Source organism: Bombina bombina, chromosome 4 (genome assembly GCF_027579735.1).
Source record: "Bombina bombina isolate aBomBom1 chromosome 4, aBomBom1.pri, whole genome shotgun sequence".
In the NCBI taxonomy this organism is placed as follows: Eukaryota; Metazoa; Chordata; class Amphibia; order Anura; family Bombinatoridae; genus Bombina; species Bombina bombina.
The window spans coordinates 1,082,838,116-1,082,855,445 of NC_069502.1; the positions used below are offsets into that span (position 1 = coordinate 1,082,838,116).

The window sequence follows — 17,330 nt, forward strand, 5'->3', positions numbered from 1 at the left end:
CAAGAACAGCAATCAAGATATCTGCTGAGGACAAAGCGTGGGTTCCCATGTAAAATGTCCTCAGAAAATTGACACCTGCCGAGTTGACTACTGCCACCAAATGCTCCCACAACATTTCCAAGAAACTGAGCAAGGAAATCTCACAGCTTCTAATCAAACATTTAGCTTGAACTTGTGGTGTAACAATCATAAACATAATTGCTTTAAAAAATAGTGTTTATTTTTATCATTTGTTATGCATATATTATATCTGTTCGTTTCTCAAAATGAATGAATAATGTAGGCTTTTACACAGATTTAAACTAGTCCTAGCTCTGTAACATTGGAATCTCAAACTCAATTTTATTTACAAGAGAATGTTACCATAGAGGACCCAAAAGTGAAAAAATTGCACTCTCTCGCACCCATAAAAAAAAAATATGAACAGATGTCTCAAACCTGAAATGTTCTGCATGTACACTATACTTACCTAGGTATCATCTAAAAAAACTTAAACCTTTCCGATTATATACTGAGCCTAAAAGTGCAACTTTCAGAGATCTTGATCATTACATTAGGACTTAAGTTCTAAGTACATGGAATATGAATTTGCAAAAATGATTATATTTGTACATATACCTTGTAATGTGTTCTAGACATCAGTTTTTGTTTCAAAGAGCTAGGACCACCCTGAGCTGAGCTATTGAGGTTTCTGTTAACATCTGTATAACCAAAATGTGTTGTGCACCATGACACAAAGATGGCTGCCATGGCTAAACCAAGTAAAATTAAATTTTAAAAAATGGTGGTTTTGCAATACCAATACATAGAGATAATCACTCAAAAAAACATATGGTCAAGCAAGCAACTTGACAATTATTGGACCATTCGAGATGGATTGACCATCCTCTGATTTGAGATGGACATCTCATGCCAATCTTTAACCTTGACTCAATAGATTCACTAATGTAACTAAGGGCAAACAGGTCAATGTAGCCGGCAAGGTTGCCAATATATCCATTTGAGTTTTCAACTGTTAAAGTAGCTGAAACAATCATTAAACTTAATTATTGTCAATTCTAGAGCAAGTATTGGCATTCTTATTATAATTCACAAAATCATTAGCACCGAATTAATGTATGAACAGTGCGGCTGTCTTGTTTATTGGCCCTCTGCCCAGATGCTTTCCATGGCGTTCGTAATACAAAGAAATCTGCTCTTTAATCAATGTTTCCTCTGCACGTTACCTATAATATAGCATCTGCCTGCAATAGTAGATATTTTTACTAAACTAAAGGTCTGGCTGCATTAGGCATTACCAATCCACATTTCTCAGAAGCATTGGTTTTGTGCTCACAATATTATATAATAGGAGTACAGAAATATCTTAAATGTAATTTCAATCCCTTTTTGTTAGTCTCTTACAATAAATGTTAATTTTAGTATTTCAAATGTTATTTTTTACAGACTTCCATTATAAGAAACAACATTTAAAAATAACATTTAACTGTAACATTTAAATGAATAAAAATAAATCTGAACAATGAATGTCCAGCTGTTCTCCAAACACTTAAAAATCAATCGTGATAAACGTAGGTGCTAACGTGTTGTTTCAAACAAATATTATAAAACATGTGGCCATCCCTTCTTCAGCAAGATAAAATCATTTCAAGAACAATGACTATATACAAAAAAACACAAGCTGGACAAGCCATAGTAAGCAAGAACAATGACTAAATACAAAAAAAACACAAGCTGGACAAGCCATAGTAAGCAAGAACAATGACTAAATACAAAAAAACCACAAGCTGGACAAGCCATAGTAAGCAAGAACAATGACTATTTACAAAAAAAACACAAGCTGGACAAGCCATAGTAAGCAAGAACAATGACTATATACAAAAAAAACACAAGCTGGACAAGCCATAGTAAGCAAGAACAATGACTATATACAAAAAAAACACAAACTGGACAAGCCATAGTAAGCAAGAACAATGACTATATAGAAAAAAAACACAAGCTGGACAAGCCATAGTAAGCAAGAACAATGACTATATACAAAAAAAACACAAGCTGGACAAGCCATAGTAAGCAAGAACAATGACTATATACAAAAAAACACAAGCTGGACAAGCCATAGTAAGCAAGAACAATGACTAAATACAAAAAAAACACAAGCTGGACAAGCCATAGTAAGCAAGAACAATGACTAAATACAAAAAAAAACACAAGCTGGACAAGCCATAGTAAGCAAGAACAATGACTATATACAAAAAAAACACATGCTGGACAAGCCATAGTAAGCAAGAACAATGACTATATACAAAAAAAACACAAGCTGGACAAGCCATAGTAAGCAAGAACAATGACTATATACAAAAAAAACACAAGCTGGACAAGCCATAGTAAGCAAGAACAATGTTCTAGTTTATAATAAGGGAACAGCACTCACATAAGAAGAGAGAGATCTGTGTTTGTCAAACTAGACATTGGTCTCTATTTATCAAAGTCTGGCGGACCTGATCCGACAGTGTGGATCAGGTCGGCCAGACCTCGCTGAATACGGAGAGCAATACGCTCTCCGTATTCAGCATTGCACCAGCAGCTCACAAGAGCTGCTGGTGCAACGCCGCCCCCTGCAGAATCGCGGCCGCCAGCAGGGAGGTGTCAATCAACCCGATCGTACTCAATCGGGTTGAATTGTGGTGATGTCTGTCCGCCTGCTTAGAGCAGGTGGACAGGTTATGCAGCAGCGGTCTTTAGACCGCTGCTTCATAACTGGTGTTTCTGGCGAGCCTGCAGGCTCGCCAGAAACACGGGGCCTCAAGCTCTATCCGGAGCTTGATAGATATGCCCCGTAGTCTTCTACTAGCACAAAATTGTAGAGGATGTGAAAGAAGTTACGCTCCTATCGTAATGAACTTCAGCACAAAATGATGCACTTTCTTTTAGTTTGACATTCAAATTCAACAACTTTTACTTTAAAAGGACATGAAACCCACAAATTCTTCTTTCGTAATTCAGATAAAACATACAATTTACTTCTTTTATTAATTTTGCAATGCACCAATGGAAACTAGCTGAACATATTGGTAAGCCAATGATACATGGTATATATATATATATATATATATATATATATATATATATATATATATATATATATATATATATATATATATATATATATATAGCCACCAATCAGCAGTTAGCTCCCTACTCCTGAGCCTACCTAGGTATGCTTTTAGATAAAGGATACAAATAGAACAAAGCAATTTAGATAGAAGAAATTTGGAAAGTTGTTTAATACTGTATGTTCTATCTGAATCATGAAATATTTTTTTGGTTTAATATCCCTTTAATCTTACAATCTTGAAAAACAGAATTTATGTTTACCTGATAAATTTCTTTCTCCAACGGTGTGTCCGGTCCACGGCGTCATCCTTACTTGTGGGATATTCTCCTCCCCAACAGGAAATGGCAAAGAGCCCAGCAAAGCTGGTCACATGATCCCTCCTAGGCTCCGCCTACCCCAGTCATTCGACCGACGTTAAGGAGGAATAATAGCATAGGAGAAACCATATGGTACCGTGGTGACTGTAGTTAAAGAAAATAAATTATCAGACCTGATTAAAAAACCAGGGCGGGCCGTGGACCGGACACACCGTTGGAGAAAGAAATTTATCAGGTAAACATAAATTCTGTTTTCTCCAACATAGGTGTGTCCGGTCCACGGCGTCATCCTTACTTGTGGGAACCAATACCAAAGCTTTAGGACACGGATGAAGGGAGGGAGCAAATCAGGTCACCTAAATGGAAGGCACCACGGCTTGCAAAACCTTTCTCCCAAAAATAGCCTCAGAAGAAGCAAAAGTATCAAACTTGTAAAATTTGGTAAAAGTGTGCAGTGAAGACCAAGTCGCTGCCCTACATATCTGATCAACAGAAGCCTCGTTCTTGAAGGCCCATGTGGAAGCCACAGCCCTAGTGGAATGAGCTGTGATTCTTTCGGGAGGCTGCCGTCCGGCAGTCTCGTAAGCCAATCTGATGATGCTTTTAATCCAAAAAGAGAGAGAGGTAGAAGTTGCTTTTTGACCTCTCCTTTTACCTGAATAAACAACAAACAAGGAAGATGTTTGTCTAAAATCCTTTGTAGCATCTAAATAGAATTTTAGAGCGCGAACAACATCCAAATTGTGCAACAAGCGTTCCTTCTTTGAAACTGGTTTCGGACACAGAGAAGGTACGATAATCTCCTGGTTAATGTTTTTGTTAGAAACAACTTTTGGAAGAAACCCAGGTTTAGTCCGTAAAACCACCTTATCTGCATGGAACACCAGATAAGGAGGAGAACACTGCAGAGCAGACAATTCTGAAACTCTTCTAGCAGAAGAAATTGCAACTAAAAACAAAACTTTCCAAGATAATAACTTAATATCAACGGAATGTAAGGGTTCAAACGGAACCCCCTGAAGAACTGAAAGAACTAAATTGAGACTCCAAGGAGGAGTCAAAGGTTTGTAAACAGGCTTGATTCTAACCAGAGCCTGAACAAAGGCTTGAACATCTGGCACAGCTGCCAGTTTTTTGTGAAGTAACACCGACAAGGCAGAAATCTGTCCCTTCAGGGAACTTGCCGATAATCCTTTTTCCAATCCTTCTTGAAGGAAGGATAGAATCCTAGGAATCTTAACCTTGTCCCAAGGGAATCCTTTAGATTCACACCAACAGATATATTTTTTCCAAATTTTGTGGTAAATCTTTCTAGTTACAGGCTTTCTGGCCTGAACAAGAGTATCGATAACAGAATCTGAGAAACCTCGCTTCGATAAAATCAAGCGTTCAATCTCCAAGCAGTCAGCTGGAGTGAAACCAGATTCGGATGTTCGAACGGACCCTGAACAAGAAGGTCTCGTCTCAAAGGTAGCTTCCAAGGTGGAGCCGATGACATATTCACCAGATCTGCATACCAAGTCCTGCGTGGCCACGCAGGAGCTATCAAGATCACCGACGCCCTCTCCTGATTGATCCTGGCTACCAGCCTGGGGATGAGAGGAAACGGCGGGAACACATAAGCTAGTTTGAAGGTCCAAGGTGCTACTAGTGCATCCACTAGAACCGCCTTGGGATCCCTGGATCTGGACCCGTAGCAAGGAACTTTGAAGTTCTGACGAGAGGCCATCAGATCCATGTCTGGAATGCCCCATAGTTGAGTGACTTGGGCAAAGATTTCCGGATGGAGTTCCCACTCCCCCGGATGCAATGTCTGACGACTCAGAAAATCCGCTTCCCAATTTTCCACTCCCGGGATGTGGATAGCAGACAGGTGGCAGGAGTGAGACTCCGCCCATAGAATAATCTTGGTCACTTCTTCCATCGCTAGGGAACTCCTTGTTCCCCCCTGATGGTTGATGTACGCAACAGTCGTCATGTTGTCTGATTGAAACCGAATGAACTTGGTCCTCGCTAGCTGAGGCCAAGCCTTGAGAGCATTGAATATCGCTCTCAGTTCCAGAATATTTATCGGTAGAAGAGATTCTTCCCGAGACCAAAGACCCTGAGCTTTCAGGGATCCCCAGACCGCGCCCCAGCCCATCAGACTGGCGTCGGTCGTGACAATGACCCACTCTGGTCTGTGGAATGTCATCCCTCGTGACAGGTTGTCCAGGGACAGCCACCAACGGAGTGAGTCTCTGGTCCTCTGATTTACTTGTATCTTTGGAGACAAGTCTGTATAGTCCCCATTCCACTGACTGAGCATGCACAGTTGTAATGGTCTTAGATGAATGCGCGCAAAAGGAACTATGTCCATTGCCGCTACCATCAACCCGATCACTTCCATGCACTGAGCTACGGAAGGAAGAGGAACGGAATGAAGTATCCGACAAGAGTCCAGAAGCTTTGTCTTTCTGGCCTCTGTTAGAAAAATCCTCATTTCTGAGGAGTCTATAATTGTTCCCAAGAAGGGAACCCTTGTTGACGGGGATAGAGAACTCTTTTCCACGTTCACTTTCCAGCCGTGAGATCTGAGAAAGGCCAGGACGATGTCCGTGTGAGCCTTTGCTCGAGGGAGGGACGACGCTTGAATCAGAATGTCGTCCAGGTAAGGTACTACTGCAATGCCCCTTGGTCTTAGTACCGCTAGAAGGGACCCTAGTACCTTTGTGAAAATCCTTGGAGCAGTGGCTAATCCGAAAGGAAGCGCCACAAACTGGTAATGTTTGTCCAGGAATGCAAACCTTAGGAACCGATGATGTTCCTTGTGGATAGGAATATGTAGATACGCATCCTTTAAATCCACCGTGGTCATGAATTGACCTTCCTGGATGGAAGGAAGGATAGTTCGAATGGTTTCCATCTTGAACGATGGGACCTTGAGAAATTTGTTTAAGATCTTGAGATCTAAGATTGGTCTGAACGTTCCCTCTTTTTTGGGAACTATGAACAGATTGGAGTAGAACCCCATCCCTTGTTCTCTTAATGGAACAGGATGAATCACTCCCATTTTTAACAGGTCTTCTACACAATGTAAGAACGCCTGTCTTTTTATGTGGTCTGAAGACAACTGAGACCTGTGGAACCTCCCCCTTGGGGGAAGTCCCTTGAATTCCAGAAGATAACCCTGGGAGACTATTTCTAGCGCCCAAGGATCCAGAACATCTCTTGCCCAAGCCTGAGCGAAGAGAGAGAGTCTGCCCCCCACCAGATCCGGTCCCGGATCGGGGGCCAATATTTCATGCTGTCTTGGTAGCAGTGACAGGTTTCTTGGCCTGCTTTCCCTTGTTCCAGCCTTGCATTGGTCTCCAAGCTGGCTTGGCCTGAGAAGTATTACCCTCTTGCTTAGAGGACGTAGCACTTTGGGCTGGTCCGTTTTTACGAAAGGGACGAAAATTAGGTCTATTTTTTGCCTTGAAAGGCCTATCCTGAGGAAGGGCGTGGCCCTTACCCCCAGTGATATCAGAGATAATCTCTTTCAAGTCAGGGCCAAACAGCGTTTTCCCCTTGAAAGGAATGTTTAGTAACTTGTTCTTGGAAGACGCATCAGCCGACCAAGATTTCAACCAAAGCGCTCTGCGCGCCACAATAGCAAACCCAGAATTCTTAGCCGCTAACCTAGCCACTTGCAAAGTGGCGTCTAGAGTGAAAGAATTAGCCAATTTGAGAGCATTGATTCTGTCCATAATCTCCTCATAAGGAGGAGAATCACTATCGAGCACCTTAATCAGTTCATCAAACCAGAAATATGCAGCTGTAGTGACAGGGACAATGCATGAAATGGGTTGTAGAAGGTAACCCTGCTGAACAAACATCTTTTTAAGCAAACCTTCTAATTTTTTATCCATAGGATCTTTGAAAGCACAACTATCCTCTATGGGTATAGTGGTGCGTTTGTTTAAAGTAGAAACCGCTCCCTCGACCTTGGGGACTGACTGCCATAAGTCCTTTCTGGGGTCGACCATAGGAAACAATTTTTTAAATATGGGGGGAGGGACGAAAGGAATACCGGGCCTTTCCCATTCTTTATTAACAATGTCCGCCACCCGCTTGGGTATAGGAAAAGCTTCTGGGAGCCCCGGCACCTCTAGGAACTTGTCCATTTTACATAGTTTCTCTGGAATGACCAACTTTTCACAATCATCCAGAGTGGATAATACCTCCTTAAGCAAAATGCGGAGATGTTCCAACTTAAATTTAAATGTAATCACATCAGATTCAGCCTGATGAGAAATGTTCCCTGAATCAGTAATTTCTCCCTCAGACAAAACCTCCCTGGCCCCCTCAAACTGAATTAGGGGCCCTTCAGAGATATTAATATCAGCGTCGTCATGCTCTTCAGTAACTAAAACAGAGCAGCCACGCTTACGCTGACAAGGGTTCATTTTGGCTAAAATGTTTTTGACAGAATTATCCATTACAGCCGTTAATTGTTGCATAGTAAGGAGTATTGGCGCGCTAGATGTACTAGGGGCCTCCTGAGTGGGCAAGACTCGTGTAGACGAAGGAGGGAATGATGCAGTACCATGCTTACTCCCCTCACTTGAGGAATCATCTTGGGCATCATTGTCATTATCACATAAATCACATTTATTTAAATGAATAGGAATTCTGGCTTCCCCACATTCAGAACACAGTCTATCTGGTAGTTCAGACATGTTAAACAGGCATAAACTTGATAAGAAAGTACAAAAAACGTTTTAAAATAAAACCGTTACTGTCACTTTAAATTTTAAACTGAACACACTTTGTTACTGCAATTGCGAAAAAACATGAAGGAATTGTTCAAAAATCACAAAATTTTCACCACAGTGTCTTAAAGCCTTAAAAATATTGCACACCAAATTTGGAAGCTTTAACCCTTAAAATAACGGAACCGGAGCCGTTATAAGCTTTAACCCCTTTACAGTCCCTGGTATCTGCTTTGCTGAGACCCAACCAAGCCCAAAGGGGAATACGATACCAAATGACGCCTTCAGAAAGTCTTTTCTAAGTATCAGAGCTCCTCTCACATGCGACTGCATGCCATGCCTCTCAAAAACAAGTGCGCCACACCGGCGCGAAAATGAGACTCTGCTTATGCATTGGGAAAGCCCCTAAGAAATAAGGTGTCTAATACAGTGCCTGCCGATATTATTATATCAAAATACCCAGATAAAATGATTCCTCAAGGCTAAATATGTGCTAATAATGAATCGATTTAGCCCAGAAAAGTCTACAGTCTAAATAAGCCCTTGTAAAGCCCTTATTTACGATCGTAATAAATATGGCTTACCGGATCCCATAGGGAAAATGACAGCTTCCAGCATTACATCGTCTTGTTAGAATGTGTCATACCTCAAGCAGCAAGAGACTGCACACTGTTCCCCCAACTGAAGTTAATTGCTCTCAACAGTCCTGTGTGGAACAGCCATGGATTTTAGTTACGGTTGCTAAAATCATTTTCCTCATACAAACAGAAATCTTCATCTCTTTTCTGTTTCTGAGTAAATAGTACATACCAGCACTATTTCAAAATAACAAACTCTTGATTGAATAATAAAAAACTACAGTTAAACACTAAAAAACTCTAAGCCATCTCCGTGGAGATGTTGCCTGTACAACGGCAAAGAGAATGACTGGGGTAGGCGGAGCCTAGGAGGGATCATGTGACCAGCTTTGCTGGGCTCTTTGCCATTTCCTGTTGGGGAGGAGAATATCCCACAAGTAAGGATGACGCCGTGGACCGGACACACCTATGTTGGAGAAATAATATATATATATATACACACATACATACATACATACACACACACACATATATATTTATTTTTAGCTGCTGCTCTTTTGTATACACAATAGGGAAAGAAAAAATAAATAGATACTTTTCTCACCTGAATATTAACTTTTCCATGACTAGTAACTTAGAGTAATATTTTTCAGCCCTATATATCTGTACACCTGTGTGTATTTGCACTCACATCAGCAGTATGTATATAATATATATATATATATATATATGTAATGTGGACGACAGCGATTTCTTACCTTGACACTGATATCCCTGTTTTCCTATAACACCCCTATAAATAAGAGGGAAAAAAGAAGAAATTAGGAAAAAAACATTGTTCTTGAAATTAATTAAAAAAAAATAGCTTGCACAAATATTTAATATGATTACGTATAGGTATTGTTAGTAATGCTTAAAAATAAGAGGCTTAGGGCAAAATGTATCATGATTGTCACTCATTGCATGGATTTAACAGTGCACAAGAGATTTCTTGTGCAATGCCGTCCCCGCTCTTGTGCAAACAATTGAGGGAGAGCATCACAATGAGTGAGTGTCAGGGTGATTGATTTTGCCACTTCTGATGTGGTGGAGAGGAAAAAGAAGCAATTTCTGCTTCATAAAGGCACACTGAACCCAATTTTTTTTTTCAGAATTCAGACATTTGAAGAAACTTTCGAATTTACTCCAATTTTTCTTCGTTCTCTTGCTATCTTAATTTTAAAAGCAGGAATGTAAATCTTAGCAGCCAGCCCATTTTAGGTTCAGAACCATGGATAGCACTTGCTTATTGGAGGCTTACATTTACCCACCAATAAGCAAGCATAACCCAGGTTCTGAACCAAAAATGGTCCGGCTCCTATACATCACATTCCTGCTTTTTAAATAAAGATAGCAAGAGAACGAAGGAATAATGATAATAGTAGTAAATTAGAAAGTTGCTTAAAATTGCATGCTCTATCTGAATCATGGAAGAAAAAAAAAATTGGGTTTAGTGTCCCTTCAAATTTGTGGCTCAACAAAGGCTCAAAATCTGCTTTGAGACAATAGTCTGCATTATTCTGGGTTCCATGATGGAAACATCATGCTGGGAAAATCTGAATGGACAAGAAGACTATAAAATATATGCTTACTCCAAAGGTCTAATTTACATAATGTATTTCTATCAAATCAAATAAAAAGATAATGCCAGTTTGTTTGTTTTTAATTATTATTACTTTTTTGCAGCTGTATGATGTTATCTTTCTCACTTTTTGTATATAACATTTTAACAAACACACTAAGAGCCAGATTACAAGTAGCACACTATTTAGCGTTTTCACTTGCACCCAAACAATGCTAGAAGTAAACGTGTTGGTTTGCGAGTGTATTACAAGTTGAATGAAATATTTTTGCGCACAAGCGAAAACCCAATGCATGCTAACTTTATGATATTGGAATGTCAAATGTTGACATTAAATACACAGTAAAACACATTTTAAAATATTAAAATGTAATTTAAAAAAAAAAAAAATGTGCGCCAAACGCAACATAAATATATTAAAATAAACGGTTACACTCATATACATTAAATGATAAAAATGATTCATTTAAATGTTTTTTTTCTAATAAGGGTTAAAAGGAATATAGTATGTATAATATAGTAGACATGAAGGAATTGAAAGGGCTATATTGCATACATTTATGTCTAAATATCTGTATGGTGTGTGTGTATGTATGTATATATATATATATAAACTCCTAGAAGTGAATCCACCCTCCTAGGTCATCTGCCTGGGTGCAGAAATGTAGTAAATATGCTGCAAATGAATGCATTTATTGACGTTTCGGGGGTTAACCTGACCCCTTCATCAGATGAAGGGGTCAGGTTGAACCCCGGAACGTTAATAAATTTTGTTTTGACTTACTACTAAGAAGCCCTGAGAGTGCCTTCATTTGCAACATATATATATCTATATATATATATATATATATATATATATATATATATATATATATATATATGTATGTATGTATATATATATATATATATACACATACACACACACAGTATCTTACAAAAGTGAGTAAACCCCTCACATTTTTGTAAATATTTTATTATATCTTTTATCATGTGACAACGCTGAAGAAATGACACTTTGCTACAATGTAAAGTAGTGAGTGTACAGCCTGTATAACAGTGTAAATTTGCTGTCCCCTCAAAATAACTCAACACACAGCCATTAATGTCTAAACCGTTGGCAAAAAGTGAGTACACCCCTACGTGGAAATGTCCAAATTGGGCCCAAAGTGTCAATATTTTGTGTGGCCACCATTATTTTCCAGCACTGCCTTAACCCTCTTGGCACTGAGTTCACCAGAGCTTCACAGGTTGCCACTGGAGTCCTCTTCCACTCCTCCATGAATCACAGAGCTGGTGGATGTTAGAGACCTTGCGCTCTCCCACCTTCCGTTTGAGGATGCGCCACAGATGCTCAATAGGGCTTAGGTCTGGAGACATGCTTGGCCAGTCCATCACCTTTACCATCAGCTTCTTTAGCAAGGCAGTGGTCGTCTTGGAGGTGTGTTTGGGGTCGTTATCATGTTGGAATATTGCCCTGTGGCCCAGTCTCTGAAGCTCTGCTTCAGTACGTCACAGTACATGTTGGCGTTCATGGTTCCCTCAATGAACTGTAGCTCCCCAGTGCCGGCAGCATTCATGAAGGCCCAGACCATAACACTCCCACCACCATGCTTGACTGTAGGCAAGAAACACTTGTCTTTGTACTCCTCACCTGTTTGCCGCTAAACACGCTTGACACCATCTGAACCAAATACGTTTTGCTTGGTCTCATCGGACCACAGGACATGGTTCCAGTAATCCATGTCCTTAGTCTGCTTGTCTTCAGCAAACTGCTTGCGGGCTTTCTTGTGCATCATCTTTAGAAGAGGCTTCCTTCTGGGATGACAGCCATGCAGACCAATTTGATGCAGTGTATGGTTTGAGCACTGACAGGCTGACACCCCACCCCTTCAACCTCTGCAGCAATGCTGGCAGCACTCATACGTCTATTTCCCAACCTCTGGATATGATGCTGAGCACGTGCACTCAACTTCTTTGGTTGACCATGGGGAGGCCTGTTCTGAGTGGAACCTGTCCTGTGAAACCGCTATATTGTCTTGCCCACCGTGCTGCAGCTCAGTTTCAGGGTCTTGGCAATCTTCTTATAGCATAGGCCATCTTTATGTAGAGCAACAATTCTTTTTTTCAGATCCTCAGTTATTTGCCATGTTGAACTTCCAGTGACCAGTATGAGAGAGTGTGAGAGCGATAACACCAAATATACACACCTGCTCCACATTCACACCTGGGACCTTGTAACACTAACGAGTCCCATGACACCGGGAAGGGAAAATGGCTAACTGGGCCCAATTTGGACATTCTGTACAGGGAGTGCAGAATTATTAGGCAAGTTGTATTTTTGAGGATTAATTTTATTATTGAACAACAACCATGTTCTCAATGAACCCAAAAAACTCATTAATATCAAAGCTGAATAGTTTTGGAAGTAGTTTTTAGTTTGTTTTTAGTTATAGCTATTTTAGGGGGATATCTGTGTGTGCAGGTGACTATTACTGTGCATAATTATTAGGCAACTTAACAAAAAACAAATATATACCCATTTCAATTATTTATTTTTACCAGTGAAACCAATATAACATCTCAACATTCACAAATCAGTGACCAATATAGCCACCTTTCTTTGCAAGGACACTCAAAAGCCTGCCATCCATGGATTCTGTCAGTGTTTTGATCTGTTCACCATCAACATTGCGTGCAGCAGCAACCACAGCCTCCCAGACACTGTTCAGAGAGGTGTACTGTTTTCCCTCCTTGTAAATCTCACATTTGATGATGGACCACAGGTTCTCAATGGGGTTCAGATCAGGTGAACAAGGAGGCCATGTCATTAGATTTTCTTCTTTTATACCCTTTCTTGCCAGCCACGCTGTGGAGTACTTGGACGCGTGTGATGGAGCATTGTCCTGCATGAAAATCATGTTTTTCTTGAAGGATGCAGACTTCTTCACTGCTTGAAGAAGGTGTCTTCCAGAAACTGGCAGTATTACTGGGAGTTGAGCTTGACTCCATCCTCAACCCGAAAAGGCCCCACAAGCTCATCTTTGATGATACCAGCCCAAACCAGTACTCCACCTCCACCTTGCTGGTGTCTGAGTCGGACTGGAGCTCTCTGCCCTTTACCAATCCAGCCACGGGCCCATCCATCTGGCCCATCAAGACTCACTCTCATTTCATCAGTCCATAAAACCTTAGAAAAATCAGTCTTGAGATATTTCTTGGCCCAGTCTTGACGTTCCAGCTTGTGTGTCTTGTTCAGTGGTGGTCGTCTTTCAGCCTTTCTTACCTTGGCCATGTCTCTGAGTATTGCACACCTTGTGCTTTTGGGCACTCCAGTGATGTTGCAGCTCTGAAATATGGCCAAACTGGTGGCAAGTGGCATCTTGGCAGCTGCACGCTTGACTTTTCTCAGTTCATGGGCAGTTATTTTGCGCCTTGGTTTTTCCACACGCTTCTTGCAACCCTGTTGACTATTTTGAATGAAACACTTGATTGTTCGATGATCACGCTTCAGAAGCTTTGCAATTTTAAGAGTGCTGCATCCCTCTGCAAGATATCTCACTATTTTTTACTTTTCTGAGCCTGTCAAGTCCTTCTTTTGACCCATTTTGCCAAAGGAAAGGAAGTTGCCTAATAATTATGCACACCTGATATAGGGTGTTGATGTAATTAGACCACACCCCTTCTCATTACAGAGATGCACATCACCTAATATGCTTAATTGGTAGTAGGCTTTCGAGCCTATACAGCTTGGAGTAAGACAACATGCATAAAGAGGATGATGTGGTCAAAATACTCATTTGCCTAATAATTCTGCACTCCCTGTACTCACTTTTGTTGCCAACAGTTTAGACATTAATGGCTGTGTGTTGAGTTATTTTGAGGGAACAGCAAATTTACAGTTTTATACAGGCTGTACACTCACTACTTTACATTGTAGCAAAGCATCATTTCTTCAGTGTTGTCACATGAAAAGATATAATAAAATATTTACAAAAATGTGAGGGGTGTACTCACTTTTGTGAGATACTGTATGCATATATATATATATATATATATATATATATATATATATATATATATATATATATGTATTTATGTATTTATATATGTGTATACATGCATATATACACATATATGCACGTATATATAATTATATATAAATATATATATACACACACATGCATATATGTGTATATATACATGTATACACATATATAAATACATAAATAGACACACACACATATATATATATACACACACACACACACACCATAAGCACCTTGAGATTTGCATATAACATGTTTAGTTATGAATAATGAAACAACTTTGCAATATACTTTCATTATTTATTCCCTCCCCCCATTTTTTTTTGCATTTTAGCTCTGAAAATTAACATCATTTTTATTGCAATTAGTTTTCAATAGCCAAACTCTACCCACCAATTGCGTTATTTGGAGGAGATAATCTGGGCTTTAGTCCACAGACAACAAGGCTAGACAATGTCATAAAGTAAGTATAAAATGAGTGGTTATGGAGTAAATGATAAAGCCAATAAGGGACATATATGTAGCAAGGTTAGCCTTGAACAGTCAGCAGGGTGCATTTCAAGTTTTGAGAATTAGAAACTGACAATTAGAAATGAGAAAAGTAGTGTTTGCTGCAAACTGAGACTTTATATCCTGTGAGATTCACTATCCCAGAGAGCTTTATTACTTTATATGCTGAATCACTTAAAACTTAAAAGTGTAGCAGCATAGCTGTGAAATTATCCCCTGGACATCTTTATGTAAAAAATAAATATATTTTACCTCACATTTTCCTCAGTAGCTGCTTTCCATTGTACAGGGAATTTAAGCAGCCAATAGCTGCATTCCATTGTACAGGGAATTTAAGCCGCCAATCAAAAGACATGCCCAAGGACTTGCAAGGCAGTGTGCATCTGGCATGTACAGCACAGTCACTTTATTACACTCTTCAGTTTAAGGAGGTTTACTAGGAAATTGTGTGAGATTTCAGTAAAATAACATGAGATCACAGTGAAGCACTGATGATGGTGACTGCTTATTGCAGGCTCCCTCTGCTGACAGACTCCTGCACTGCAGCTACATTGGTAATATAAAAAAGTAAATGTCTTGCAAATTCAGTTCAGGGCACCAGTCTGATTTACATTAGAAGGAGCTAAAATAATGAATGGAGCGCTTTAGTGTTACCCAGAAGCTTCTGAAAACCGTATATGACTATATATTATTTAGCTGGCCGGCCAATTAAATCACTGCTTTATATTGTAACATATTTCTAGCAATTGACAAATATTGTCAGACAGACAGACACATTTGCACAGGACAGAAACACTTTAAAAAAAAAATAAAAAAATCCATAATCAAGTTAAGCTTTACTGCACCAATCCAACACAACGTTATCTGCCAGGATTCTTATATACAGTATCTACTTAGAAAATCCTGTAAAATGATAAAAGCTAAATAAAGAACAGCATCAATGACAAAAGGAAGGATAAAAGGAAGGAAGGATGGATATCGATCTTAGGTAACATCTTTTAATTACATTAGCAAATTTCCACATTCCTCATTAATAATTCATTCATTCTGCAAACGCTGATTCAACAGTTTAGCATATTTGTATTAAAAAGAGCTAGATGAGACCGTGTGCTAGTAGAGAGTTGGTAACACTGTTAAAAAAAAAAAAAGAGTATTCTTTACCTATTACATAATCTCAATGTCTACACAGCAGTTGCCGGTGCTTTCAGGGTTACACTGGTATATACTAAGCATCTTTTTATTATTACAAATCATATAGGTGTTTTCCTCATTAAAGGGACAGCAATGTCAAAAATAAACTTTTAGGATTGGGATAGAGCATGCAATTTGAAACAACTTTCCAATTTACTTCTGTTACCAAATTTGCTTTGTTCTCTTGATATCTTGAATTGAAGAGTAAAATTAGTAGGCTCATAATAGTTTAGGAATGTGCCCGATTCTTCACACATTATTTGTAGCTTTGTTATACAATGTTGCAAAACACTGCTGCCATAGAACACTAAAGACAAGTGCAAACTCCTGAGCTCTTATGAGCCTACGTAGTTTTACTCTCCAATAAAAGATACCAAGAGAACAAAGCAAATTTGATAGACGTAAATTGGAAAGTCGTTTCAAATTGCATGCTCTAACCGAATCTTGAAAGTTTACTTTTGACTTTACTGTCCCTTTAAGAGTGCTTTGATAATACATGAAATGTAAGAAAACACTAATAAGACATAAAATTATTTTGATGTATATATGTGTAGTAGGTTTGAAAAATAAAATACTATATTGTAAAAAACATTTTAAATGCAATAAATCTGATTTGCAGTACCCCAGTAGCAGACCTACTCAACAGCAGACCTCTCAACTGTCCCTATTTAAGAGGGACAGTCCAAAATTCTAAGCTTTGTCCCACTGTTTCTCTGAGACACCCATATTTCCCTATTTGCAGAATTTCCCTAAGACCCTCCCATAGACTGCCCAGATACCCCACAAACCATACAGACACGCCCACTGACCAACTAGACATACCCATAGCCCGACTGTCAAAAACAGTGATGCCCCCTCAACCTCCCTAGTCCCCAACAGAGGTGCAAACTGTGTTTTGGGGGCCCCCAAAGGTAATTCAGTAGTAAGAAATAGTAATAATATATATGCTGCTCTGCTGCATTAGAATTGTAATGCATACAAAGAGAGAAGTGCACTACCAGGAATGAACAACAGCTCAATAGCTTGTTTTATAGCGAGTCACCACCTAGGAGCAGCTTCTTTTAGCCTTTTGCACATGCCTATATATAGACTGGTTGCTATGGGCCCAAATATAGTGGCAAATTATTCTGTACAATACTCTGGCGGCCATCTTGGAGACCCTGTCACCATATTTATAAAGGCAAACCCATGCACTTTCTATACACTGGTCGTCCTGCTT

At 39.5% G+C, this 17,330-nt stretch overlaps 1 protein-coding gene across 1 annotated transcript in view; it reads right to left on the reverse strand.

The window, feature by feature from the left end:
• The window catches only part of PRKCE (protein kinase C epsilon), a 941,255-nt gene that overhangs the window by 409,425 nt on the left and 514,500 nt on the right, over positions 1 to 17,330 (reverse strand). Inside the window, 1 exon segment of the mRNA XM_053712727.1 lies at positions 9,502 to 9,536. Within this exon segment, the coding sequence (XP_053568702.1) occupies positions 9,502 to 9,536 (35 nt within the window).